Here is a 26,903-nt window from a genome sequence, read left to right on the forward strand (position 1 = left end):
TAAATATATGAATACAGAGAATGTTCTTTAAAAATGTGGATTCAAAAAGGTTTATTTGATGAAGACTTTCCATATATAGGCAACATGTTTGAATTACTGTAAACTGGAGTATAAGTTACAAACTGACTTTATTCTTGCTTTTGGAATCCGGTCAAAACGTAACATTTTAGCTTTGACTGAAACATGGATCTCAGCAGAAACACAGTGACTCCTACAGCTCTGATTCATTTTTGTCACAATCCTCGTCCATCTTTGCAGAATGGAGGTACAGATTTACTCATTTCCAACACCTGGAAATTTCATTCTCACCTGTCATTTTATTCTTATGAACTTTACTGCAGAGCTTGTTGATATTTTCTGTAAATGGTAGGTATAGTGTTCATGTATTTCAAAACATGTTGTTAGCATCTTAGTACAGGTAAAGTGAAAGCATTATTTTAAACATGCTTTTGGAACATATTTACAAAATTAAGGATGATACAATATTTTTGGGGGGGTTTTAATTGACAGCAAACTACACTTAAGTAGAGCATAATTGTATTAAATCCAGAATATTCCAGAATATTCTCTTCTTTCACTGGCCATGTGACACTGTCGAAAGTGAAACTGTTTTAAAAGTGAAAGTATTTCAACAGACTCCATTTTGTTAAAGGAAGAACACAAAAAACATCAGGCAAGAAATTCTGTTTGTGAATAATCAGTTTGAGAACAGATCGGTTTAATGCTGCTATTCAGACACAGCATGGATTTATGAACTGAATGAAGTGTTTTGATGTTCTTTACCATTGAGACAGAGGTAGGTTTGAACAAACACATTTCTGTATTTATTCTCATGAATAAATCAATGTGAACCTGCATGTGTAAATACTTAGATTTCTGTCCTACTGTAATTTAGCAGTTTTTTCAGATGCTTAAGCATAGTCTACTGAGAGTTTTTCTTACTCTGATTTTAGGAGTCATTTCAGAATGTACTGAAATGGGAGTTGAGTTGAACAGCTTTAGACTGGTGATTATTCATCCAAATCTTTGTTTCATTATATACTTTAATAGTCTGTGACATGAGAATTCATGAAGATTTCATTGTTCCACTTCTTATGTCTAAATAAGGGAAAACAGTTGCCTGTTTTTTGTCTTTTTCTACAGCACTGCCCCTGAAATGAGTCACTATGTGAAGAGAGAGGAGGAGGCTACATCTCCAGAACCAAGCTGTGTTTCTATGAAGAGTGATGCATCTATGGGAATCCCTCCTCTTCTCAGTGATGGCACAGTGACCTCTGACCCTGAGTGAGTATAAACACGATGACATGACATAATATTGCTCAGATACTGAGGAGCCAGAGCAATTAGGCTTTACAGAGTGCATTAGTACTCACCTAATTTTTTTTAATGTAGCATTCACTTAGAAGCAGAAAGCGTTTCTCTTCTATTCCCTCTTGGTTTCTACAGCTCTGCATCTAAAATGAGTCACAATGTTAAGAGAGAAAATGATGATGATGATGCTGACACGCATAAAGCAGAATCTCCAGATCCCAGCTGTGTCTATGAGTGATGCATCCATGGGAATCCCTCCTCTTCTCAGCCATGGAGCAGTGACCTCTGACCCTGAGTGAGTATAAAAATTGATAAGCAAGGACCCAGGAACATGTCCTACATGGGTAAATCATGTTCTGCATTATATGTGCATTATCCAAATATTTCTCAGATGTCTGCAGTGCATCATTCAACTACACTACCCTGATAGCACACATACATCACGGAGACATCTATTTGGTGTCAGCATTTACATCTGGAAGATGTATTTTTTTTAGAGTGTTTGCTCATCTGCAATACGTCTATAGGACATTTCCTATCAGATGTCAAATAGACATATATTAGATGTCTTTAGGGAAGGCAAGGCAAGTTTATTTATGTAGCACGTTTCATACACAATGGTAATTCAAAGTGCTTTACATAAAAGGAAGTAAAATAATCATAAAATAATAATCATGACAATAAAACAAGAAAATTTAAAAACTTTAAAATTATTTAAAAATTGATTTAAAATAAATTAAAAACAGTTAAAAATAGGAAAGGATTATACATAGTGCAATCAGTTTGGACGTAGCACTGTGCTCATTCAGTAAATGCACAGCTAGACAGATTCATTTTGAGTCTAGATTTAAATGTGGCTAATGTTTTAGCACATTTGATCTCTTCTGGAAGCTGATTCCAAATGTGGGCAGCATAATAGTTAAAAGCGGATTCCCCTTGTTTTGTGTGAACCCTTGGTATTTCTAACTGACTCGATCCTTATGATCTGAGTGGTCTGTTAGGTTTATATTCAGTGAGCATATCTACAGTGTATTTAGGTCTTAGGCCATTGAGTGATTTATAAACGAGTAAAAGTACTTTAAAATCAATTCTAAATATAACTGGGAGCCAGTGTGAGGATCTGAGAACTGGTGTAATATGCTCAGATTTTCTGGTTCTATTTAGAATCCTGGCAGCAGCGTTCTGGATGAGCTGCAGCTGTCTAATGGTCTTCTTGGGAAGGCCAGTGAGGAGACCATTACAATATTCCACCCTGCTTGTGATAAAGGCATGGACAAGTTTCTCCAAGTCTTGCCTGGAAGCAAAACATCTAATTCTTGCAATGTTTTGAGAGATGATAGTATGCTGATTTAGTTACTGCTTTGACGTGACTACTGAAACTAAGGTCTGACTCCAGAATCACACCAAGGTTCTTGACTTGATTTTTTGTTGTTTGACCCCTAGAGTATGCATTCACCCTGAGAACTTCATCTTTGTTTCCAAATGCAGTGACTTTTACAGTTTTATACAGTTTTCTCCTTGTTTAACTGAAGAAAGTTCTGGCACATCCAGCTGTTAATTTCATCAATGCATTGGCAGAGGGAGTCAATGGGGCTGTAGTCATTTGGCGATAAGGCTATGTAAATCTGGTTATCATCAGCATAGCTGTGACAGGCAATTGGTTCTTTCTCATTATTTGACTTAGTGGGATGTATGTATGTAAGAATGACCTGAACTAATTGAAAGCCATCCCAGAAAGCCCAACCCAGTTTTCCAGTCTCTCTAGAAGAATGTTACGATTGACAGTGTCAAACGCAGCGCTGAGATCTAGTAGTACCAGCACTGATATTTTGCCATAATCAGAATTGAAGCGAATATAATTTATTATCTAATCTTGCCTATAAAAGGAAGATTTGATATTGGTCTATAGTTGCTCAATATGGTGTTATCAAGCTCTTTTTCAGAAGGGGCTTAACAACTGCAGTTTTCAGGAAGTTTGAAATGTCCCAGAAAGAAGTGAGGTGTTCACCACTTCTAAGAGATCTGCTTCAGTTAAACACCCTTTTGAAAAAAAGATGTGGGAAGTGTGTCAAGGTGGCAGGTTGAGGATTTAAGGTGCTGCACTATTTCTTCCAAAGTTTTGCTATCAATTGCTTCAAAAAACAGACATAGTGACTTCTTTTTGAAATTGTGGTCGATTCTGTCTGACCTCTGCATAACTTGAGGATGTGCTAATCACCTTTCTGATATTACTGATCTTCTCGGAAAAGAAGGAAGCAAACTCATTGCATTTGCTGTCGGAGAGCATTTTACTGGGAGTCAGACTTGGGGGGGTTTGTTAGTCTCTCAACAGTAGCAAAAGAGTGTGAGTGTTGTTTATGTTACTGTTTATAAGGTTTGAAAAGAACTTCTGTCTTGCTGTGGCTAGTTCCACATTGAAAGCATGAAGGCTGTCTTTATAGATGCTATAGTGAATTTCAAGTTTCGTCTTCCGCCACATCCGTTTAGCTTTTCTGCATTGTCTTTTCATACTCTGTACTGCTGTTGATTTTCTCCAAGATGATTTTTGTCTTCCAGTTGTCTTACTGACTTTCACAGGTGCAATGTCATCAATGACATTCTTAACTTTTGAGTTAAAGGAATCCAGGAGAAGATCAACAGAGTCTGCAGAAATGCTTGGCACTGAAGATGTAGCCTTCATATATAGCACATTAGGGTTTTCGTTAATACATCTCTTTCTGACAGAGACGGATCTAGATTGAGTGGTAGCAGAGATCAGTATATCAAAGAAAATACAGAAGTGATCAGATACTGCTACATCCTTAATAACAATGGATGAAATCTTTAGACCCTTACTGATGAGTAAATCTAGAGTGTGTCCACGATTGTGTGTGGGTCCATGCACATGCTGAATCAGGTCAAAAGTGTTTAAAACAGTTATAATTTCTTTTGTGGTTTTAATTTCCACTGGTGAAAAAAAACAGCATATGCTGGTAGGTGTGTTTTGATGCTGGGATGCTGGTTAGGTATGTTTTGATGCTGGTTTAAGCTGGTCCTTTGCTGGTACACTGCGTCCCCACTTGTTCTGTAAACATTGCTGAATGTTGCTGCTATCGTAGACACATATCACTGACCTGTTATCAGTTGGTTTTTAGTTCACCTACAGCAGATGGAGGAGGGTTTGGGCCCTGGCGTCGTGGCAGTGGCCGGAGAGCTTTTGAAGGAGATGTTCGTGATTTAAGATGTTTCTGATTTAGAATGCATGTAAAACTGAGATCTTACAGACGTCTGTCAGATGTTTGTACACAGCAGATGCTTTCCAGATCAAGTGATCTTTAACAGACATCTTATAGATGTACGTGTTCTATCTGGGTATGTAGGAAGGTGCTACACAGTATACCAGTGCTACAGTAGCATCATCATACAAAACACTGGCACAAGCACCTGTTTAAAGGACAATTGAGAGTGCTGGGATCATTTCTAATGCATACATACACTGAAGACATTTAAAAACATATTTAGGGTAAACGTCAAAATTCACATTTTGTTTTCCCTTCAAATTAAAATACATTAAGACCTGTTCATTTTGCATAATTATATTCTGATTTTCACCATTCTAAAATAATATGCTGCCTTCACTCTTGTACCCACACGCACACCACACCACACCACACACACACTCAGAAAGCCACATTCTGGAGCACAGAAACTTTATGCTCTTAAGCTCACAGTTGTTCTGTTCATTTCACTGTTTCTGCAGATTGAGAAGAGGAATTGTGAGCCGATCATTGAAGCCCCTTCTGACTCGTTTTGTCTCCTACTGTCAGAATGTCTTCAGGAAGAACAACAGCAAAACAGCCCTGCAGAGTATCAAAGACCAGCACAAAACCAGCATGAAGAAAAGGTATGAGAGCCTATTTGAGGAAATCAAGCTAGAAGGGAATCGAACCCTCCTGAACAGGATCTACACACAGCTCTACATCATAGAGGGGGAAAGTGAAGGAGTAAATGAAGAACATGAGGTTTTACAGATACAGAAAACACCCAGAACACAAGACACTCCAATCTACTGCAATGACATCTTTAAACCCTCACATCAACCAGGATATCAGGAAAAAGACACAATCAAGACTGTTCTTACTAAAGGCATCGCTGGAATTGGAAAAACTGTCTCTGTGCAGAAGTTCATTCTGGACTGGGCAGAAGGAAATGCATGTCAGGATGTAGATTTCTTGTTTGTGCTTCCATTTCGAGAACTGAACTTGATTAAAGATCATCAGTACAGTCTTCACAGATTCCTGCTGAACTTTCATCCTGAACTTCACGATCTGGACTCAAAGATTTATGAGGAGTGTAAAGTTGTTTTCATCTTTGATGGTCTGGATGAAAGCAGAATTACACTGATGTTTTCAGAGGATGAGAAAGTTTGTAATGTGAATGAGTCTTCATCAGTGGGTGTGTTGATGTCAAACCTCATCAGAGGAGAGCTTCTTCCCTCTGCTCTCATCTGGATCACCTCCAGACCAGCAGCAGCCAATCAGATCCCCTCAAAATACTTCAACCGTGTGACAGAAATTCAGGGGTTCAGTGATCTTCAGAAGGAGGAATATTTCAGGAAGAGAATCAGTGATGAGCATCAAGCCAGCAGAATCATTTCACATATTAGAAGATCAAGAAGCCTCCACATCATGTGTCACATCCCCGTCTTCTGCTGGATCTCAGCCACTGTGCTTCAAAACCTCCTGAAACAGGATGACAGTGCAGAAATCCCTCAATCTCTGACTGAAATGTACATCCACTTCCTGCTGACTCAGATTAACAACAGGAATAAGAAGTATGATGGGAGAGATCCAGAGAATCTCCTGAGGTATAACAGAGATGTGATTGTGAAACTTGCTGAACTGGCTTTCAGACAGCTGATGAAGGGCAATGTGATGTTCTATGAGGAGGACCTGATTGAGAGCGGCATAGATGTCACTGACGCCTCAGTGTATTCTGGGATTTGCACTGAGATCTTTAAGGAGGAATCTGTGATCCATCAGAAGAAAGTCTACTGCTTCATTCATTTGAGCTTTCAGGAGTTTCTAGCAGCTTTCTTTTGTTTCACTCCCATGTAGTCAAGAATGAGGAATCAGTGAAGTCGTTTCTGAATGACGAATATCAGCGTTACAGTTTGGAAAACTCATATGAGCTACTAAAATCAACAGTTAATAAATCCTTAAAGAGTAAAAATGGACACCTGGATCTTTTCCTGCGGTTCCTACTGGGCGTCTCACTGGAGTCCAATCAGAGACTCTTACAAGATCTACTGACACGCACAGTGAACAGCTTAGAGACCATCAATAATATCACACAGCACATTAAAGACAGAATCAAGGGTGATGAACATCTCTCAGCTGACAGATGCATCAGTCTGTTTCTCTGTCTGCTGGAAATGAAGGATCAGACTCTGTACAGAGAGATTCAGGAGTTTGTGAAATCAGAGACTTGCTCAATCAATTGACTTTCTCCATCTCACTGCTCAACAATCGCCTACATGCTTCAGATATCAGAGGAGGTGCTGGATGAGTTTGATCTGAAGAAATACAACACATCAGATGAGGGTAGAAGGAGACTGATACCAGCTGTGGTGAACTGCAGAAAAGCTCTGTGAGTATTAATTTATGTGATTGGAGATAAAAATGAATGTGTTTGTATTGTTGAGACACGGTAATGTTCCTTCATCAAATCATGACACTAATAATTTACAGGTAAATCAGAAGCTGTTTGAAGAGGTTAGAAGTGTTTAGTCTCTCTTGACACACTCCAAACAACATGGAATCAGTCAAACTCAGAAGGAGGTTTTGAACATGTACAGAGTTTAGTTAAGTTTAGTAAATAGTAAATCATTTTATTTTCTCTCATGAGATTCACTATAACTTATTCATCATACAGTACTTTATGCAGTTTAGGTTTACAAAGATATTACATTTATAAACATCTTTGCAAATACAGTAGTTTAGCCATATCTACTAGCCATATCTTTTCATACCAAAAATGCAATTTAGTTTATTATTTTTGCTATATGTGAATTTATGTTGGACTTTTAGCATGGTTCACATTTTATTGTTAGTTAAATACCAGCTGAAGTAATAGTGTTGTCTTCTCTTTGGTGTTTTTATGACCTATGTCCTGCTTATTACTTCACTGTTACACTGATGGACTGAAGAGTTCACACTGTCAACTCAACATACTGAGGTAATAAACACATGGTTACATGGTTATTAAATGAAAGGTACCCTCTGCTTTACTGTTTTTTTTTGGGTAATATATCACAGACCCCAGTGTGTCTGAAGACTTTAAGTGTGCATTTGTTCCAGCCTGTTTTTTATGAACTTTTGAGATATTTATTGAAATGATTTACTCCGTGATTAGATTTGCGAGGAATGGGGATGACAGAAACTGTTCTTGAGAAAAAAATTCTGCTCCATCAACACTGACACACTAAGTAAAACATTAAAACCAGAGTTACTCCAGCTGAACAGAACCTGCAGTCTGTGATCTGTGGATAAAAAGTGATACACTGAAACAATTAGTAATTTTATTTATTTATTTTTGCATAGTGACAGGAATCTGAACACTCCTGTGTGTATTTCAGTTTAAGATGATTTCCAGTCCCAGATGATGTGATGTTGAGTATTTGTATGTGTTTGTAGATTATCTGGCTGTATGGTGACAGAGAAAGGCTGTTGTTTTCTGGCTTCAGCTCTGAGATCAAACCCCTCACACCTGAGAGAGCTGGATCTGAGCTACAATCATCCAGGACAATCATTAGTCAAGCTGCTCTCTGATCCAAACTACAGACTGGACAAACTCAAGTATGTTCAACACTAACAATCTAAACCTGTCATGTGTCATAAAGTAATTGAAAACTCATATGTCCCTGCATACAGCACATACTGTATATACTCATCAATACTGCACAGGAAGATAAGGGCATGTCTTGAACTCTGTGACTGAAGATGATCTTGATTCAGCTCACCAGCTGCTTGTGACTCATAACAGCAGCATCTGAGAAACAGACTCAAGTCTCTGATCCCAAAACATCAATTCAAAGCTTGTTGCTGCTTTAAAAAGTACATTCTTGATGCTGCTGGATCTGAAGACACAGAGATCACAGTCTAAATGAGAAGAAATTATGTTTGACCTTGTGAAACTGAATAAAGCAGATCAGCTCAGTGCAGCCTAACACCAAGAGATTAATGCAGTTAGTAAATGGATCTTATTTATTAATAAAAACACCTGCACAAATAAAAGGATTTAGACCCAAATGATTAGTAGATGTAGAGGAGAGTCTGTAGGTCAAGGCTTGAGGAACTTGTCCAGTGATAGAGACTGTGAATCAGAAACTACATGCAATGCTGAAAGACATACAGCACAGCTTAAAGGATTTTAATCAGAAGGGACTTTGGCCTGAGTTTGGACATACAAAATTTAACGTCTGTCATCATTTGCTTACATCATTTACATTTACACATGCTATTTCAATATTTATCATTTAACACGTTATATAATCATTCGAAAATATGAACATTAACAAAATCGTTTCTGAACAGCCATCCACATTTTTATGGGTTCATCTTTTGTTTTTATAGTGTGGATCATGCAGGAGAGATCAGGATTATAACAGGACCACAAAAATGTAGGTCTCTCTCTCTCTCTCACACACACACACACACACACACACACACACATACTTTAAGTACTGTTTTGTTGTTTTATGAGTGTTACAATTTCTTTTCTTGTATTCAGATGCATGTGATCTCACACTGGATTTAAACACAGCAAACACTTATCTATGTCTGTCTGAGAGGAACAGAAAAGTGACACATATGAGAGAGAAGCAGCCGTATTCTGATCATCCAGACAGATTTGATGAGTGTTATCAAGTTCTATGTGGAAAGAGTCTGTCTGGACGCTGTTACTGGGAGGCTGAATGGAGTGGGAACATTAATATATCAGTGACATGTAAAGGAATCAGCAGGAAAGGAGAGAGTGATGACTGTTTGCTTGGATTTAATGAAAAGTCCTGGAGTTTGAACTGTTTTAATAACGCTTTCACTGTCAGACACAATAATGAGAGCACAGACATCTCTGCTCCTTTACGTCCCTCTAACAAAGTAGGAGTGTATCTGGACTTGTCGGCTGGCACTCTGTCCTTCTACAGTGTCTCTGACACACTCACAAACTTACACACATTCAACAGCACATTCACTGAACCCCTCTATGCTGGATTTGGGGTTTATTCTGGTAGTTCAGTTTCTCTGTGTGAGATTAAACAGCCTTTCATGAGAAACATATGAGACACACAGTTAAGTGAAAAAAACTCATTCATAAACTCATTGTATACAAAAACACATGTTGACTTCAGTTTGAATCGGACACACCACAACCTTGTTTTGTGTTTTTTATAAAGGCATCTGCATATGAGTTTTGTCTTTTTGAATCTCTGAGCACCACCTGGAGGAAGATTTACTTTCTCACACACAAGAAACAGTACTTAGCAACCACTTGCTGTGTTACTACAGTATATGAGGCTCAGGTCAAAACTCATCTTCTGAACACTTCATTACAAATGTTAAAGGCTGTGGAGCTCATCTTACGCTCCATGTGGAAGGTTGACGTCTCTTCCTGATCACAACTGTCTATCTTACAATCACAAAAACAATCACAGTCAAACTGACTGTTCAATAGAGATGTGGATCAAACTCATGTCAGATTCAGTCTTTGTAGAGGCTCAATGACCAGTAGAGTTGAGAATGTCTCATAAATCTCTCTCTTATGACTGCTGTTAGTATGTCAAGTATTTATTGTGAATATTTACGAATCTAGCAATGTTGCTCTTGAAATAACTAAATAAAAATGTAGATTTATTCATTACGTTATAGGTGAATTATTGGTAATGTTACAGTTCAGTATCTGTGTTAATATATTTAGATTACAAATATATGAATACAGATAATTTTCTTAAAAAATGTGGATTCAAAAAGGTTTATTTGATAAAGACCTTGACTTCTTTTCTCTCTGCACTTACTCTTTCTTCGAATATCATGTCATTACTGTTACTGATTCTGCCAAAATGAATCTTGACACCTTCAGTCCTCCAGGTCAAGACATGCTGCTGTCTTCTTTCCAAGAGGATGAAACACAGCTGGTAATCCTTGGTGACTTCAACATTCACTGTGACAAACCTTAAGCAGCTGAGACACACAAAGCAGGCAAATAACTAGACCTCATCCTCACACGTAACTGTATCACTGACAACTGCCTTGTCACTCCATTAAATTTCTGTCACTTCTTTATCCAGTTCTCCTTCACTCTCTTCATGCTCACCAATGACTCCTCTGATCTCCTTTCGCTGTAACTTTTGCTCTGTCTCCTCTATATGCTTCTTCCCTGTGGTGTTGCATTCCTCCCCACAATTAAGTACTTCTCTTTTCATGATGTCAGTGAAGCCACTCTGTTCGCCTTTAATACATATCTGCTTGGATGAAGGACTGTTTAACTGGGGTCTACAACACTAACACCAACCAGAAAAATCAGACTCGTCCTATCAGAGTATGCAGTGCAGCTCCTTATTAAAGCTCTTGTCATTTCAAAACTGAACCACAATAATATAAAGATGAAAGAGATCTGCACTCGTCCAGATTCAGCCAAAAAGGCATGTTTCATTTATTGCTCAGAGGGCACAAAAATATGTGCAAAACAGTGCAAAACGGACATGAACAGTGCAAAGCAGGACATGGCACTGAGAAAGAGTTAATACCCGAAAACGTTCTGCACTTCTGCACATGCCCTTTTTTGCACATATTTTTGTTTTCTCTGACAATCACAACTGTTAAAAAGACAACCCCTTTTCTCTTACTTACACACACACACACACACACACACACACACACACAACAAATTCTCTTGTTTGCATTTCATCTCTGCTTTACCTTGTTTCCTAGTCTAGCTTTCCAGATCTCTCCTGGACATCGATAAACACTACATTTGGATGAATGTGTTTGCTGTTCACGCTGAGGGTGAGCTGAACATCTGCTTTTGTAAGGTTTTTTTTCTTTAGTGATGTTACACAGTCTGAACTTTCCCATTTAGCTCAAAAATATAGGACGGTTTGGTATTTCATGCTCAAATGAGTGTGTGAATATAGTGGTGTATATGATCTCACCACCAGTGGCCTTTGTCTCTGGCTTTTCCAGAACACTTCAGTCATTATGAATGAATACATTTCTGTTTTATAAAAGGAAGATGAATTTAATTGAATGGTTTTTGCGCTGTCCTTTTAAATTATGCTAGTAGGACATAATTTAAAATATCTCTAATTAATAAAAAGAGAGAGAGAGAAAAAAAAAACAATTCCTACTAGCAGTATTTTTAGTTTTTGTGAGGGACACAGTTCTTATTATTACTAATAACAGCTCAAAAAATCGTATTAGTTATATAATTTAGTATTTATAAATTAATACAGTTTCTGTTGCATAGTTAATATAATAAAAAGCATTACAACAATCTGTCACTTTTTCAGTACTTTTTCTGTAGTCACATCGTAAGTGACACAGGTGAGTGCGCGATGAGAGTCATTGAACCATTCAATTGATTCAACCGATTCGTTCCATAGTGATTCATTCACAAACCAAATAACACATCCGTGTTTTCTTCGGAAACGCCCAAATGTTTTGGCTTCATGTGGAAATATTTTTACTGACTGAGCAAAAATAATAAGTAACCGACGATATTGTGTCTAAAATGTAAGTTGGTCAATATTAACTTATTGTTTATTTAACTGTTGTACAGAGAACACAACAGAGAAAGTGAGGGGAGAATAACATTTATTTAGCATGCTTCTTAAAATACAGAATAACTGATTCTTTAGAAGTTGAGACGACCATAATCCAACATATAAGGGGACACTGGCGTTGGCTTGTTATTTTATTCATATTTTTCTTCATAAAAATACTTCTGAACTTGTCATTTTCTGTGAACGGTAGATGTACGTTAGTGCTGTATGTTTCAAAACGTTGTTAGCACAGGTAAAGTAAAAGCTTTGTGTAAACATGCTTTTGTGTTTGCATTTGTATAAGATGTAGCCTAAACATGTTCAAAAACTATGTAAAACACCTGAGCAGGTGTTTTACATAGTTTTTCTCTCGTCAGGTAAAAATATAAACCTGAATCGCTTCATGTCAAAGTGAAACTATTTTCTCAGACTCCATTTTTATGAAAGGAAGAACAGGAACGAATCCTGGAGAGACGGAAAGGCTGTGAATAATGTGGATCAAGTTAATACTTGTATCTAGAGAAAGAATGGACTTATGAACTGAATTAAGTTTGTTTTTGATGTTCTTCATTGTTGAGACAGTGGCAGGTTTGAAAAACACATTTCTGGATTTATTATCACGCATTTAATTTAATAGCATCTGTAAAAATACTGTAACGTCAGTCTGTTTTGATCTTTTATTCTGATCTTTTGATTCTTTTATTATAGCCTTATATACAAAATGCCTGCTGATAAAACACAGTATGTCTTTTGTGGTGACATGGAAATGAAGCTTTGCTAGAATGTATTTATGTATTTATGGTTACGTCTTTGTTCTGACAGCTGTGTCAGTGGATTCATACACCATTTGGCAGTTACCTTTGAATTGTGAGTTGGCCAGACAAAAAAACCTGCATCCGAAATTGCATACCATTTATACTATATAGTGGGTGAAAAACAGAACAAGGGTAGAAAAGAAGCATCTGGATGACCTACCGCTACCAGCTAGATTGAGGGGTGTGCATCCAATGGACACTTCACTATCCCATAAAACCACAGGATTTTTGAATGGCAGCAAAGCAACACAACTTGACATTGGTAGGTCATATGACAGTGACAACAAGACAGATGTAGTATGTCCGAATTACAGTCATACTACACACATACTGTATAGAACTTTTTTTAATGTTTGTGAAGTCATTTCATAAAAGAATTCCCTGTATGTCTGTGTGTTTTAACAGCACTTCCTGTAAAATGAGTCTTAATGATCCAAGCGAGGAGGGGGTTTCTGTTCAGAAATGTAAAGCAGCATCTCCAGAACACAGCTGTGTGTCTATGAAGAGTGACACATCCATGAACCCTCCCCCTAAACTTAGTGATGGAGTAGTGACCTCTGACTCTGAGTAAGTATTGTGTGATTTTACTGCTAGCAACATTTCAAGGAAATTTTAAGATTTTTAAAGTTATAATGTAAGTTTTATTGTTCAGTGCTTTTCAAAATACATAATCTTTTGAAGATGTTTTTCTTAAAACAGAGATGTAATGCTTTGTCATTGTTCAGTATGTTTTGATACAGCGGGGGAAAAACAAAACAATGTTGTTAAACTGTGGTTTACTAGACAAACTATGACTGTCTTTAAAACTTTATGACCATATTTTCTTGTTTATTTTTTGTACTTATTTATTTATGCAATTATTTAATTTTGTGGGAGGAATGACCTTGTTCAGGCTGTTTGCAGAAAGGGCAGATCTGCCGCCACTGATGATTAGGGCTGGGTATTGCCACCTGTTGCTAAGATGTTTAAGTAGATGAGAAAGAAACTATACAAAAGTATTTCAGTGTGTTATTGTACTTTGGCACTACTGTTCATTTCACCTTTTGGGTGTCATTGGGTGTGATAATGGTGCCAGCAATTGGCAAACAAATGAGAACAGGTCTAAGAAAACTCAAAACTTTACAATCTAGTGGCCATCAGTTCCACTTTCTCTTGTTCTTCCTGTAGTCATAACTGCATTGATAGGGGCCCAGGGCAAAACCATATTACCAACACTTATAAAACTGATTTTCAATAAAACATATTTATGTTTGACAACTGTGGTCCTAAATGAAGTGTATTTCTGTTCTGTGTATTTCAGTAGTTCTGTCTGTAGTATGAGTCTCTATGAGTGGAGAAAGGAGGGGGTTCCTGTTCAGAAACATAAAGCAGAATCTCCAGAACCCAGCTGTTTGTCTATGAAGAGTGACACATCCATGAACCCTCCCCCTAAACTTAGTGATGGAGTAGTGACCTCTGACCCTGAGTAAGTATTATGTGATTTTACTGCTAGCGACATTTCAAGGAGATTTTAAGATTTTGAAGTTATAATGTAACTTTTATTGTTCAGCGCTTTCAAAATACATAATCTTTTGAAGCCATTTTTCTTAAAATAGAGATGTAATACCTCGGTTCATGTCATGGTTCAGTATATTTTGATACAGCAGGGGGAGAAACAAAACAGTGTTGTTTAAAATGTTGATGACTGTGGTCCTAAATGAAGTGCATTTCTGTTCTGTGTATTTCAGTAGTTCTGCCTGTAGTATGAGTCTCTATGAGCGGAGAAAGGAGGGGGTTCCTGTTCAGAAACATAAAGCAGAATCTCCAGAACCCAGCTGTTTGTCTATGAAGAGTGACACATCCATGAACCCTCCCCCTAAACTTAGTGATGGAGTAGTGACTTCTGACCCTGAGTAAGTATTATGTGATTTTACTGCTAGCGACATTTCAAGGAGATTTTAAGATTTTGAAGTTATAATGTAACTTTTATTGTTCAGCGCTTTCAAAATACATAATCTTTTGAAGCCATTTTTCTTAAAATAGAGATGTAATACCTCGGTTCATGTCATGGTTCAGTATATTTTGATACAGCAGGGGGAGAAACAAAACAGTGTTGTTTAAAATGTTGATGACTGTAGTCCTAAATGAAGTGCATTTCTGTTCTGTGTATTTCAGTAGTTCTGCCTGTAGTATGAGTCTCTATGAGCGGAGAAAGGAGGGGGTTACTGTTCAGAAACATAAAGTAGAATCTCCAGAAGCCAGCTGTGTGTCTATGAAGAGATACAGATCCATGAATGACCCTCCTGAACTCAGTGATGGAGCAGTGACCTCTGACCCTGAGTGAGTATCAGTTCAGTTGCACCATTTGTTCTTAGCGCAGGTCTTTGGTAGTTTGTCATCAACTCTTACAAAAGTAATGTGTACTGTAGTTGCAGAATATGGTGTTTACTGATCTAATCAGCATGCTAATCCTTTATGCTAGACAGCAGCAAGGGACTATTTTATTCAAAATGTTCTCTCTGAAAATATAGAGAAGTGAAAATGTATATATAATATAATATGTCTAAAGGGTTGAGGTCTGTCAGATGATTATATTCCAATCTTTATTCCTTGTTAGTGATTCAGCATCTGTATGGTATAAAAGTATGGGATAAAATTAGACCTTTGAGTTTGGACAAGAAAAGTGTAACTGTAAAAACTGAAATTTGTAATATGCACTGTGCAATACTCTTTCTGTGGTGTAGTTGACAGTATATTTTAACAATATTAATATATGTAATAATTAATTAATAAGAGATTTAATATTAATTTAGAACTTAAGAATTTATAGAAAATTTTGAATTTAGAGCAATTATAGATTTTTTTTCAACTTTCTCTAATAGTTTACTGATGACTTGGAATGGAAAATTGTTTTGATTTTCATTTCACTCTTTTTGCAGATTGAAAAGATTCAAAGACCAGCACAAAACCAACATGAAGAACAAGTATGAAAGATTATTTGAGGGAATCATACAACAAGGGAATCAAACCCTCCTGAACAGGATCTACACACAACTCTACATCATAGAGGGAGAGAGTGAACGAGTGAATGAAGAACATGAGGTTTTACAGATGGAGAAAAGACCCAGAACACAAGACATTCCAATCTACTGCAATGACATCTTTAAACCCTTACATCAACCAGGATGTGAAGAGAAAGACAAAATCAAGACTGTTCTTACTAAAGGCATCGCTGGAATTGGAAAAACCGTCTCTGTGCAGAAGTTCATTCTGGATTGGACTGAGGGAAAAGCCAATCAGGATGTAGATTTCATGTTTGTGCTTCCATTTCGAGAGCTGAACTTGATTAAAGATCAGCAGTACAGTCTTCACAGACTCCTGCTGGACTTTCACCCTGAACTTCATGATCTGGACTTAAAGATTTACGAGGAGTGCAAGGTTGTGTTTATCTTTGATGGTCTGGATGAAAGCAGAATTACACTGATGTTTTCAGACAGACAAAAAGTTTGTAATGTGAATAAATCTTCATCAGTGGGTGTGTTGATGTCAAACCTCATCAGAGGAGAGCTGCTTCCCTCTGCTCTCATCTGGATCACCTCCAGACCAGCAGCAGCCAATCAGATCCCCTCAGAATATATCAACCGTGTGACAGAAATTCAGGGATTTAATGAGCCGCAGAAGGAGGAATATTTCAGGAAGAGAATCAGTTGCAAGCATCAAGCTGACAGAATCATCTCACACATTAGAAGATCAAGAAGTCTCCACATCATGTGTCACATCCCCGTCTTCTGCTGGATCTCAGCCACTGTGCTTCAAAACCTCCTAAAACAAAATTACAGTGCAGAAATCCCTCAAACTCTGACTGAAATGTACATCCACTTCCTGCTGACTCAGATTAACATGAAGAAGCAAAAGTATGATGAAAAAAGAACAGAGAAACCCCTGAAGTCCAGCAGAGACGTGATTATAAAACTTGCTAAACTGGCTTACAAACAGCTGATGAAGGGCAATGTGATGTTCTATGAGGAGGACCTGATTGAGAGCGGCATAGACGTCACTGATGCTGCAGTGTATTCTGGGATTTGCACTGAGATCTTTAAGGAGGAATCTGTGATTCATCAGAGGAAAGTCTACTGCTTCATTCATCTGAGCTTTCAGGAGTTTCTAGCAGCTTTCTATGAGTTTTATACCTACATAGTCAAGAAGATTAAATTACAGAAGTCGTTTCAGGATAATCAGTATCGCTTGTACAGTCGGGAATTCTCTTTGTATGAGCCAGTAGAAACAGCAGTTAATAACTCCGTACAGAGTCAAAATGGACACCTGGATCTTTTCCTGCGGTTCCTGCTGGGCATCTCACAGGAGTCTAGTCAGAGACTCTTACAGGATCTGCTGACACACACAGTGAACAGCTCAGAAGCCATCAAGAAAATCACACAGTACATTAAGGACAAAATCAAGGGTAATTCAGGTCTCTCAGCTGACAGATGCATCAATCTGTTTCTCTGTCTGCTGGAAATGAAGGATCAGACTCTGTACAGAGAGATTCAGATGTTTGTGAAATCAGAGACTCGCTCAGTTAATCGACTTTCTCCTGGGCACTGCTCAACAATTGCCTACATGCTGCAGATATCTGAGGATGTGCTGGATGAGTTTGATCTTAAGAAATACAACACATCAGATGAGGGTAGAAGGAGACTGATACCAGCTGTGGTGAACTGCAGAAAAGCTCTGTGAGTATTAATTTGTTAAGACACAGTAACACTGTAATGTAATCATGACACTGATTTCTTTAAAAGCACAGATATCTTTTGATTTATTTAAAGCAAAATAAAAAGTCATCTGAAGTGGACAAAACTCTTAATGTTAGATGTCATAGGTACTTGCAAACAACATGTGTTACCCGTCTGACTCAGAAGGAGAATCAAAAGCATGTGCAGGTTTAGACATTTATTATAAAACTATAATAAATTAATTTGTTCAGAATTTTATTTTTCCAGTGCTACTTATACTTTATACCAGGTGTGCCAGTCTTGTTCCTGGAGATTTAAGTAACAGAGTGCAGTTATAGCCATATGCATAATTTATAGGTGGGACATGTCCCACCATTTTTTCAAAGAAATTGAAAAAACAGGCATAGCATGCAGAAGTCCTGTAATGCAGTAATACAAGTAAAACCTTACATTAACGCATGTCTAATCTGTTTTTCATAATTTAATTCATGCATGTAACAAAAAAAAATTAATTTGTGACAGTCAGGCAGGCCTTGTCTATAAACCTCATGCACAGGATTTATAAACAATAAAAGGCATATATGTGTGGACTCTGGACTGTATGCACTGTATCTTTTTTTTTTTTTTCAGATGAACACATGCAAAGATTTTTAGTGTATGAAATGTGGGTGTACGAGACATAAACAATATACAATATGTATATGGTTGTCATGACGACTTCATATGTTGGCTGCTGCTGTCATAAACTAGTATTTATTGCTGTTGTAAATATTATATGTATTTTTGTAATGAGTTTAGCATTTTCTTAATTGTATTTTTCGTACTAAATTGAATATTTAAAGCAGATGTAACTACGCCACCTCCTCCTAACATTACAGGAACAGGAGAAGGCACCTATGCTTTATGCCAGTGTTCGCGAACCTGTCGATCACATTTGACTGGTAGATCTTTTTCACTGTTCCAGTAGCTCCCAAAAATGCCAGAAAGATGCGTAAATAATGCATTTCTTGAGATCAGTGGAATGAGGTTTTACCCTTACAGCATTTATCAGCTAGCCTCAATTACACTGAGACACGTGTGACCCCGCAGTCAAAAACAGCACAACGTTTGGACTTTAACACATTTTATTGTCATAAACCAATTAGAGTAGCTGTATTGCCTTATTTTGGTATTTAGGCAATAGTATTTGTTCTGACAAAGTTGTAATCCAAAAACCTTACTCAGTAAATAGGCAGAAATAAAATAACAATAGAAGCCTGAATGAAGTAAATTAAAATCTAAACCAGAAACCTAGAACGCATGATTTGTGTCAGTGCATGAAAAGACAAAGATTAAACTGTACCATTTCAAACTGTAAAAAAATAATTTTTAGGACTTGAATGAATAAAGTACTTTACTGCTTTATGTACAAGAATGACTGTCATTCTGTGTGTTTATCTCATTTAATTTTACTGCACTGTTGTGTAGCATTCGTTGCTTTGGAATATAAATCAAAGTGGTTCTGTCATGTGATTTTAGTAAACAGAGCTTTAACTGTGCTTCAAATATATGACTACAACTGATCTGGAGTCAATTTTATGATACTTTCACATTGTCAGACTAATTTAAATATGTTTGTCAGTCAATATTCAGAGTTTACCTTCTGGTGAAAAATACAATATTAGTTATGTGTTTAATATACTATCAATACCATATTTAGAATACAGAAGTATTATTTTAACTGACCATGTCCTGTTTATTGAACCATATTTCATCCTGTGTTATAGATTTGCTTGCTGTAATCTCACTGGTCAGTGCTGTAGAAGTTTGTCTTCATCTCTGCAATCATCAAACTTACTGAGAGAGCTGGACCTGAGTAACAATGACCTGCAGGATTTAGGTGTGAAGTTTCTGTCTGATGGACTGAAGAGTTCACACTGTCAACTCAACATACTGAGGTTTGGAATTTTCTGTAAATGCAATTTTGTCCAGACAATAAATTGACATATACTTTACATTCAGTATTACTTGACAATTGCTAATATGAGACAAAGGGGAAAATATTTATGAATTGCATGTTTTGGGAAGGCAAGGCAATATACATTAGCATAAATGTACTTTGTTCCATTTAGATTGACCAGCTGTAATCTCACTGATCAGTGTTGTGAAAGTTTGTCTTCATGTCTACAATTATCAAACTCACTGAGAGAGCTGGACCTGAGTAATAATGACCTGCAGGATTCAGGAGTTAAGCTTCTGTGTGATGGACTAAAGAGTTCACACTGTCAACTCAACATACTGAGGTAAGAAAAAGATATAAATGTTCAATTGGTTATAAAATTAAAGGTGCCCTTTTCTCTGGTCCCAATCTTCTGAGTGTTTATAAGATATCAAGAAGAGTTTGGGGTTGTATTTGCTTTAGTCTATTGTCTTGGAAAATGATTTATTCACTGATTAAAATGTCAAAATTGTGAAGAGTGGAGTTGAACAGAAACTGTTACTAGATCAATTCTGTTCCATCAACATCAACACAGTGTCTCCAGCTGAACTGAACCTGTAATCAGTCACCTTTGGGGGGGAAAGTGAGGTTACACTTTATTTTAAGATGTTATTGTTACACTGTAATTATGTATTTAACTACTGAGTGAAAACTATATGTACTTACTATATGGGGAGGGTTAGGGTTACTTGCATGTAATTGTGCATAATTTACTGTTGTTATTATAATACGTTAATGTAACGTGTAACAAGGACATCTTAAAATAAAGTATTACCAAAGGTGACATATTAAAGGAGTAGTTCACTTCCAGAGCAAAGACAATGTACTTACCCTGTTGTCATCCAAGATGTTCATGTCTTTCTTTCTTCTGTTGTAAAGAAACTATGTTTTTTGAGGAAAATATTACAGGACTTATCTTCAAATAGTGGAATTCTATGGTGCCCATGTAGCATGTCTGGACCTGTCGCACAAGAACTACACAACCACTCAGCAGTGAGATCCAGTGACGTATTCTGAGAGATCATCAGTGGATCGAAAGTGCATCGGCTTCTCTCTCTGGTTACGCTCAGAGGTATTCACGGAGAGAAGTGATCAACCCACTCGCTTGTCAGCTTCACATATATCAGACTGATATTGTACACGCACAAGGGGAAACTCAGAAAGTGTTCCACTAATGACGCTCCATCAGGCAACAAACACCCAAAGAAAAGTTCGGCTACATTAATATGCTTAGCTTGTGAATATTAACAGGAACAAAATTTTGTGAAGTTCATTAACTCATTCTTATTACAAAACACAGTAGAATTAGAACATAATATAAACAATAAAAAAACCCCACAAATAATAATATAATAGGAAAAACAAAAACAAGTCAGATTAATTCAATTAATTATTTATGCCAGTGAGCCACGAGTTTGAACTTCCAAAAATGCAGTTTCAGTGCAGCTTCAAAGGGGTCTAAATGATCCCAACCGAGGAGTAAGGGTCTTATCTAGCGAAACGATCAAAAGAAGTATATACTTTTTAACCTCAAATGCTGGTCTTGTCTAGCTCTGCATGAACCCTGTGCATTCCAGATCAATACAGTTAGGGTATGTCGAAAAACTCCTATCTCATTTTCTTCTTTAACTTCAAAATCGCCCTACATCGCTGCAGAAGTACTGGCTCCCGGTGTTTACAAAGTGAACATGTAAAGAAGGTCGAATGCCCTTTACAAAAAAAGGTAAAACAGCAAAGTAAGATTATTTTAAATTTGGAGGGGAAAATGAGATGGAGGTTTTTCGACATACCATAACTGTCTTGAACAGGACTGCATGGAGTAAGCATGCACTTGGCAGTGCTAGACAAGATGAGCATTTGAGTTTAAAAAGTATATAAATTTTAATTATTTACTTTTTTAGAAAATGGCTGATCGTTTCACTAGATAAGACCCTACGTTTAGAGACATTTGAAGCTGCATTTAAACTACATTTTGGAGGTTCAAACTCGTGGGCACCATAGGAATTTTCCTCAAAAAACATAATTTCTCTATGATTGAAAAAAGAAAGACATGAACATCTTGGATGACAACAGGGTGAGTACATTATCTGTAAATTTTTGTTCTGGAAGTGCAAGAAAGAAATTTAAAGCAAGAAAGCTGTACACTCTTGCGTGTAAATCAGTTTAAGATGATCTCCATCCCCAGATGATGTGATATTGTGTGTGTGTGTTTGTGTTTGTAGATTATCTGGCTGTATGGTGACAGAGGAAGGCTGTTGTTTTCTGGCTTCAGCTCTGAGTTCAAACCCCTCACACCTGAGAGAGCTGGATCTGAGCTACAATCACCCAGGACAATCGTTAGTCAAGCTGCTCGCTGATCCAAACTACAGACTTGACAAACTCAAGTATGTTCAACACTAACAATCATCCTGTCACGTGTGTTTGTACATGTGTGCACTTTAAACACTAAACATTGCTGTGACATCCAGTGTGAACTGCGCTTGAATGGTGATTTAAACTAGTTTAAAGCCAGATAACAAACAAGAGAAACACTGTGTGCAATGATACAGTCAGAAGGCTTTTTAATCTACAAATCGCCATCATTTACCGTGCTAGTAACACTAACTGCACCATGGTACTGTACGCAAGAAATATACCACGTATTGAGACTACTGTTTTTCATACAAATAAGAAAAACCATATAGTTAGAATTTCTAAGATTCTATAGTTAGAACTCTATATTTAGAAACCATATAGTTAACGCTCATCTTGTCTTGCTCTGTCTGAACTCTTTGTATTCTGGCTCAAGACAGTTAGGGTATGTCGAAAAACTCCAATCGTATTTTCTCCCTCAACTTCAAAAATCAATTCAAAATCCTCCTACATCCCTTCAGAAGTACCGACACAGTCTTTGAAAAAACTGAACATGCAAAGAAGATCAAACACCCTTAACAAAAAAGGTAAAACAGTGATATAGGATGATTTTGAAGTTGAGGGAGAACATGAGATGGAAGTATTTCGACCTACCCTAACTGTCATGAACCAGAAAAAAAAGGCTGAGTAAGACAAGATGAGCGTTTGACATTAAAAAGTATATAAATTGTATTATTTTTATGAAAATAACTGATTGTTTCACTATATAAGACCCTTCTTTCCATATAACCATCTCACCATATAAAAATGAGGTTGTTACAATTTTTACTGATATTACTGTTGTTGTTAATCAGCATACATTTACGTCTGCATCATAACTCAAGCCTCTACTGCTGTCAAACATAAAAGTACTATAATATTAATATTGTAGCCTGCACTCCAAACTGTGCTGAAGACAATCATCAATGTGAGGCAACACAAACCTGTTATATTATTTGAAACTATATCACTCATTCACTTAGAAGCAAAAATCTGCCTTTAAACTTGACAGAAATAAAGATTTGAAATGATTATTATCAATATTGACTGATATTAAACATTTTATTATGATCTTTTTGGTCATATCAGCAAGCCCTATGTCTAAATTAATTGAAAAGTATACAAAGTTAGCAATAAAAGATGTTTGTTGTCATAATCATGAGAGTAATGGACGCAAAAGTAGTCGTTGTTCTGTGCTTGATGAGTTTGATGACAGCGATCTGACCAATAATGATACCTTGCAAACAGTCAATTGATCACACGAGTCAAACTCATCAGACTTCGGGAGTCAAAACGTGCTTGGGCACATTCAGACCGCTTAGTGAAATGCCCTAAATGAGAATGATGTTTCTCCTCATGATACTGAATAAAGCAGATCAGCTTAGTGCAGCTGAACAAAAAGGGATTTCTGCAGTGAGTAGATGAATATCAGTTATTAAAACTTAAACAACAGTAAATGTGTAGCTCAAGGTTTAAGGATTTTTTTTTAGTGTTGAGTGAAATAATGTAGTTGAAGGGCTGGACCCGCTGTATGAACAGAATCAAGTGCACTAGTGCTATACAGTATATCAGTCTTTTCTCTTTATAGTGTGGATCACGGAGGAGAGATAAGGATTACAACAGGACCACAGAAATGTAGGTCACACACAAACACACCTTGATCGTTGTTTTGATGTATTAGAAATGTTATAATTGCTCTTTGTGTGTTCAGATGCATGTGACCTCACACTGGATTTAAACACAGCAAACACTCGTCTCATTCTGTCTGAGAGGAACAGAAAGGCATCGTATGTGAGGGAGAAGCAGCCGTATCCTGATCATCCAGAGAGATTTGATGAGTGTCTTCAGGTTCTGTGTAGAGAGAGTCTGATTGGACGTAGTTACTGGGAGGCTGAAGGGAGTGGGAATGTTTGTATGTCAGTGACGTATTCAGGAATCAGCAGGAAAGAATGGAGGAGTGACTGTAGGTTTGGATACAGTGAAAAGTCCTGGAGTCTGAACTGTTCTAAAGACAGTTTCTTTGTCATACACAATAATAAGCGCACAGACATATCTGCCCCTTCACGTCGCTCTAACAAAGTAGGAGTGTATCTGGACTGGTCGGCCGGCACTCTGTCCTTTTACAGTGTCTCTGACACACACACACTCACACACTTACACACATTCAACAGCACATTTACTGAACCACTCTATGCTGGATTTGGATTTGATTATGGTTCCTCATGTGTGAGATTAAAAATCTTTCTGTAATTACCAGTGCGATATAGAAACACACACATAGATTCTGTTTTGTTTTTAAAAAGATATTTCAATGCAGCTCAACAGAGGTTTTGTCTTTCTGAGTCTCTGAGCACCACCTGAAGGAAGATTTAGTTTCTCACTCACAGGAAACAGTTCTTAGCAACCTCTAGATCCGTTACTATGGTGGTTGAGGGTCAGTCAGAGCTCATCTTCTAGACACACTTAATTGCAAATTTTAAAGGCTGTGGAGCTCATCTTACTTTATAGAAGGCTGACATCTCTTCCTGATCACTCGTCAACTGTCTCACAAGCACAGTCAAATTGATTGTTTAATAGAGTTGAAGATGTGGATTAACCTTATGTCACATTTAGTCTTTGTAGAGACTCAATGATCAGGAGAGTTTGAGAATCTCTCATAATTGTACAGCTTGAATACATTCAACGATCAGGTTTTGAGATTAGCATTATTATGGGCTGATGTTATTTTCAGATTATGTATTTTAGACTGTTGCTTCCAAATCTTCTCAGCCATTTAATAGAAAAGTATCATTATCTGTTCAATTAACTATTATATCATAATATGTAATTATTGTAATTTTCATTAATAAATGTCTGTTTTCACTCAGTATTGGTAAACACTGTAAGTAATTTGTTAAATGTTTTATTATAAACGTTTCATTTTTTAAGTTTAAGTTTTGCTGTTCAAATAATAAAAACGAATGCAAGTGGAAGCTGTGTGACATTTGTTCCATCATGTCTCAAGAATCAATGACAGGATGATTTTAAGGTCTCATGAGCGTGTGACATTCACTGATTTTTCTTTTACTGCTGATTAAATTGCTATTATGCCATTATGCAGCATAATTCATTATTCACAATTTTAAATACATTGATTACATGACAGTTGAAGTGTTGGTAACGTTATTAGTTCAATATCTGTTAATCTATTTAGACTATAAATATAAACACAGGTTTATATTAAACAAAGGTTTCCAATTTGAAAAGGTTTATAAAGTCCTGGGCCCGTATTCACAAAACATGTAGCTCATGACGTGCCGATTTAGGAGAAAATCTTAAAAATAATGGGCGTGCCAGTCCTAAATTTAGGACTCCTCTAAGTTTTTGCTCTAAGAGTATTTCACAAAGCGTTCTAGCGCTAAAACTAGCTCCTAAATCTGTGCAACGTAAAGGCTGATTTATACTCGAGGCGTCCGCAAGTTCGCTTGGGTTTGTGAAATCAACCATGTCGCGTGCCGGTGTGCACGGCATCACGAGTGAACTGTTCGCGTGTCACCGCATTGATCACGAACAATTTTAAAGCTGTTTTGGCTGAACAGGTACGCCTGTGCAAACATCTCTATGATCCATCAATGCGTGATCATAGAAATAGTCAGATGGCAAATAACTCTTGGGGAGAAATCGCGACCATCGTAACGAAAACTTTAGAAAGTTTGTGAAACTGTGAATCCAGTGCAGTATATTCATCTCACCACCAGAGGTCTCTGACACCTCTTATTGAAATAGACTCAATTTACAGTATTTTTTTTTAAAGTGGGAACTAATAAGAGATGCAATTCAATATTCACACAATACCTGATAATCACTGTTTGTTTGTATTTTGTAAGATTGTTACAGCATTCTTATTGTTGTGATTATGAGAACCAATCTATGAGTCCTTGGAAACTGAAATAGGCCTATTTACAACAGCTTTATGTTTGAAAGCCTGTCTCTGTCCCTATCACCCACTTTTTGAAATGGAATTAGTGCTTGATTGTGTGTTAACACTGTAACCCTGAGCACCGATAGAGAAGAGTGGGGTAAGGTGAGCCATTTTTTTACTTAAGGGGTCTTCTAGATAAGGGAAAATTAGGCAGAAGACAATGAAAATATCTAAAGGAATTTCAGGATGTTTCCTATCATTTTAAATGATCAGAATGTATCGATGACAAAGGGCTCTAAAAATATGGCTTCTTATTTTTTTAAAAATGGTTCCTGTGGCTCAGTTTGCCCCAGGTAAGTTGAACTGAGTCAGGGGGTAAGATGCGCCACAGGGGTGAAAACTGACCATCGGACTGAATCTGATTCAAACCCATGTGAGATCTTAAAGATAATTTTTCTCTTTTAAAAACTTAAAATTTCATTTTACAGACAGTCATATTTTGTTTCTTAAAGTGAACTTAAAATAAAACCAATCAAATGAAGTTTAATTTTCAAACACCAAAGATTTAACCTTCATAAAAAGAGGCTAAACAGAGTTTGTTGAGTAAAAATCGTTTAAAAACTGATCCAGGGAATAAATGTCACTGGAACTAATAAATATTTTAGTCAAAAGATTCTTGGCATGGTACCTTTTTCTGCAAGGTCGAACCGGCCATTAAAGATTACAAGTGGAAAGATATATTTGATTATAATGTGATGAAAAGCATCTTCTGGTTCTCAAAGAAGGATTTGTTGCACTTGTACACTATTCATATCAAATAAACTACAAATAATATCTATAGTTATGATCAACTAAACCAGTTACGTAATATCACATTAGAATACCAGTTTATACTTCTGAGATTTAACTTAACTTCAGGGTTTCATGGTGGGGTAAATTAAAGTGCTGGCTCTACCTACCCCATAGCAATTGGTTCACTTTGCCATATAGCTGGCAT

At 37.0% G+C, this 26,903-nt stretch overlaps 1 protein-coding gene and 1 pseudogene across 9 annotated transcripts; both read left to right on the top strand.

Annotated features, from left to right (window-relative positions):
• Positions 1-625: 625 nt before the first annotated feature.
• Positions 626-10,191, top strand: LOC127179602 (NLR family CARD domain-containing protein 3-like; annotated as a pseudogene).
• LOC127180117 (NACHT, LRR and PYD domains-containing protein 3) lies at positions 1,281-24,918 on the top strand. Of its 9 annotated transcripts, none has more exons than XM_051134066.1 (12): positions 11,218-11,354; positions 12,932-13,186; positions 13,330-13,491; positions 14,225-14,389; positions 14,652-14,816; positions 15,079-15,243; positions 15,843-17,636; positions 19,403-19,573; positions 19,748-19,918; positions 21,837-21,998; positions 23,594-23,640; positions 23,717-24,917. In XM_051134066.1, the coding sequence occupies exons 3-12, from the start codon at positions 13,343-13,345 to the stop codon at positions 24,253-24,255; spliced, it is 3,528 nt and encodes a 1,175-aa protein (XP_050990023.1). In that variant the 5' UTR covers positions 11,218-11,354; positions 12,932-13,186; positions 13,330-13,342; the 3' UTR covers positions 24,256-24,917. The 9 variants fall into 9 exon arrangements, with proteins under 9 accessions (XP_050990032.1, XP_050990023.1, XP_050990029.1 ...); XM_051134067.1 differs by lacking the exon at positions 11,218-11,354 and adding an exon at positions 11,954-12,080; XM_051134068.1 differs by lacking the exon at positions 11,218-11,354 and adding an exon at positions 12,567-12,697.
• The last annotated feature ends 1,985 nt before the right edge of the window (positions 24,919-26,903 follow it).

Source organism: Labeo rohita, chromosome 17 (assembly GCF_022985175.1).
Source record: "Labeo rohita strain BAU-BD-2019 chromosome 17, IGBB_LRoh.1.0, whole genome shotgun sequence".
Taxonomy (NCBI): Eukaryota; Metazoa; Chordata; class Actinopteri; order Cypriniformes; family Cyprinidae; genus Labeo; species Labeo rohita.

Excerpts from the sequence above, each read along its gene's own strand:
- LOC127180117 (XM_051134066.1), top strand. The coding sequence starts at position 13,343 with ATGAGTCTTAATGATCCAAGCGAGGAGGGGGTTTCTGTTCAGAAATGT. Across the intron at positions 13,492-14,224 it reads GTAGTGACCTCTGACTCTGA|TAGTTCTGTCTGTAGTATGA; the intron begins GTAAGTATTGTG and ends TGTGTATTTCAG. Across the intron at positions 14,817-15,078 it reads GTAGTGACTTCTGACCCTGA|TAGTTCTGCCTGTAGTATGA; the intron begins GTAAGTATTATG and ends TGTGTATTTCAG.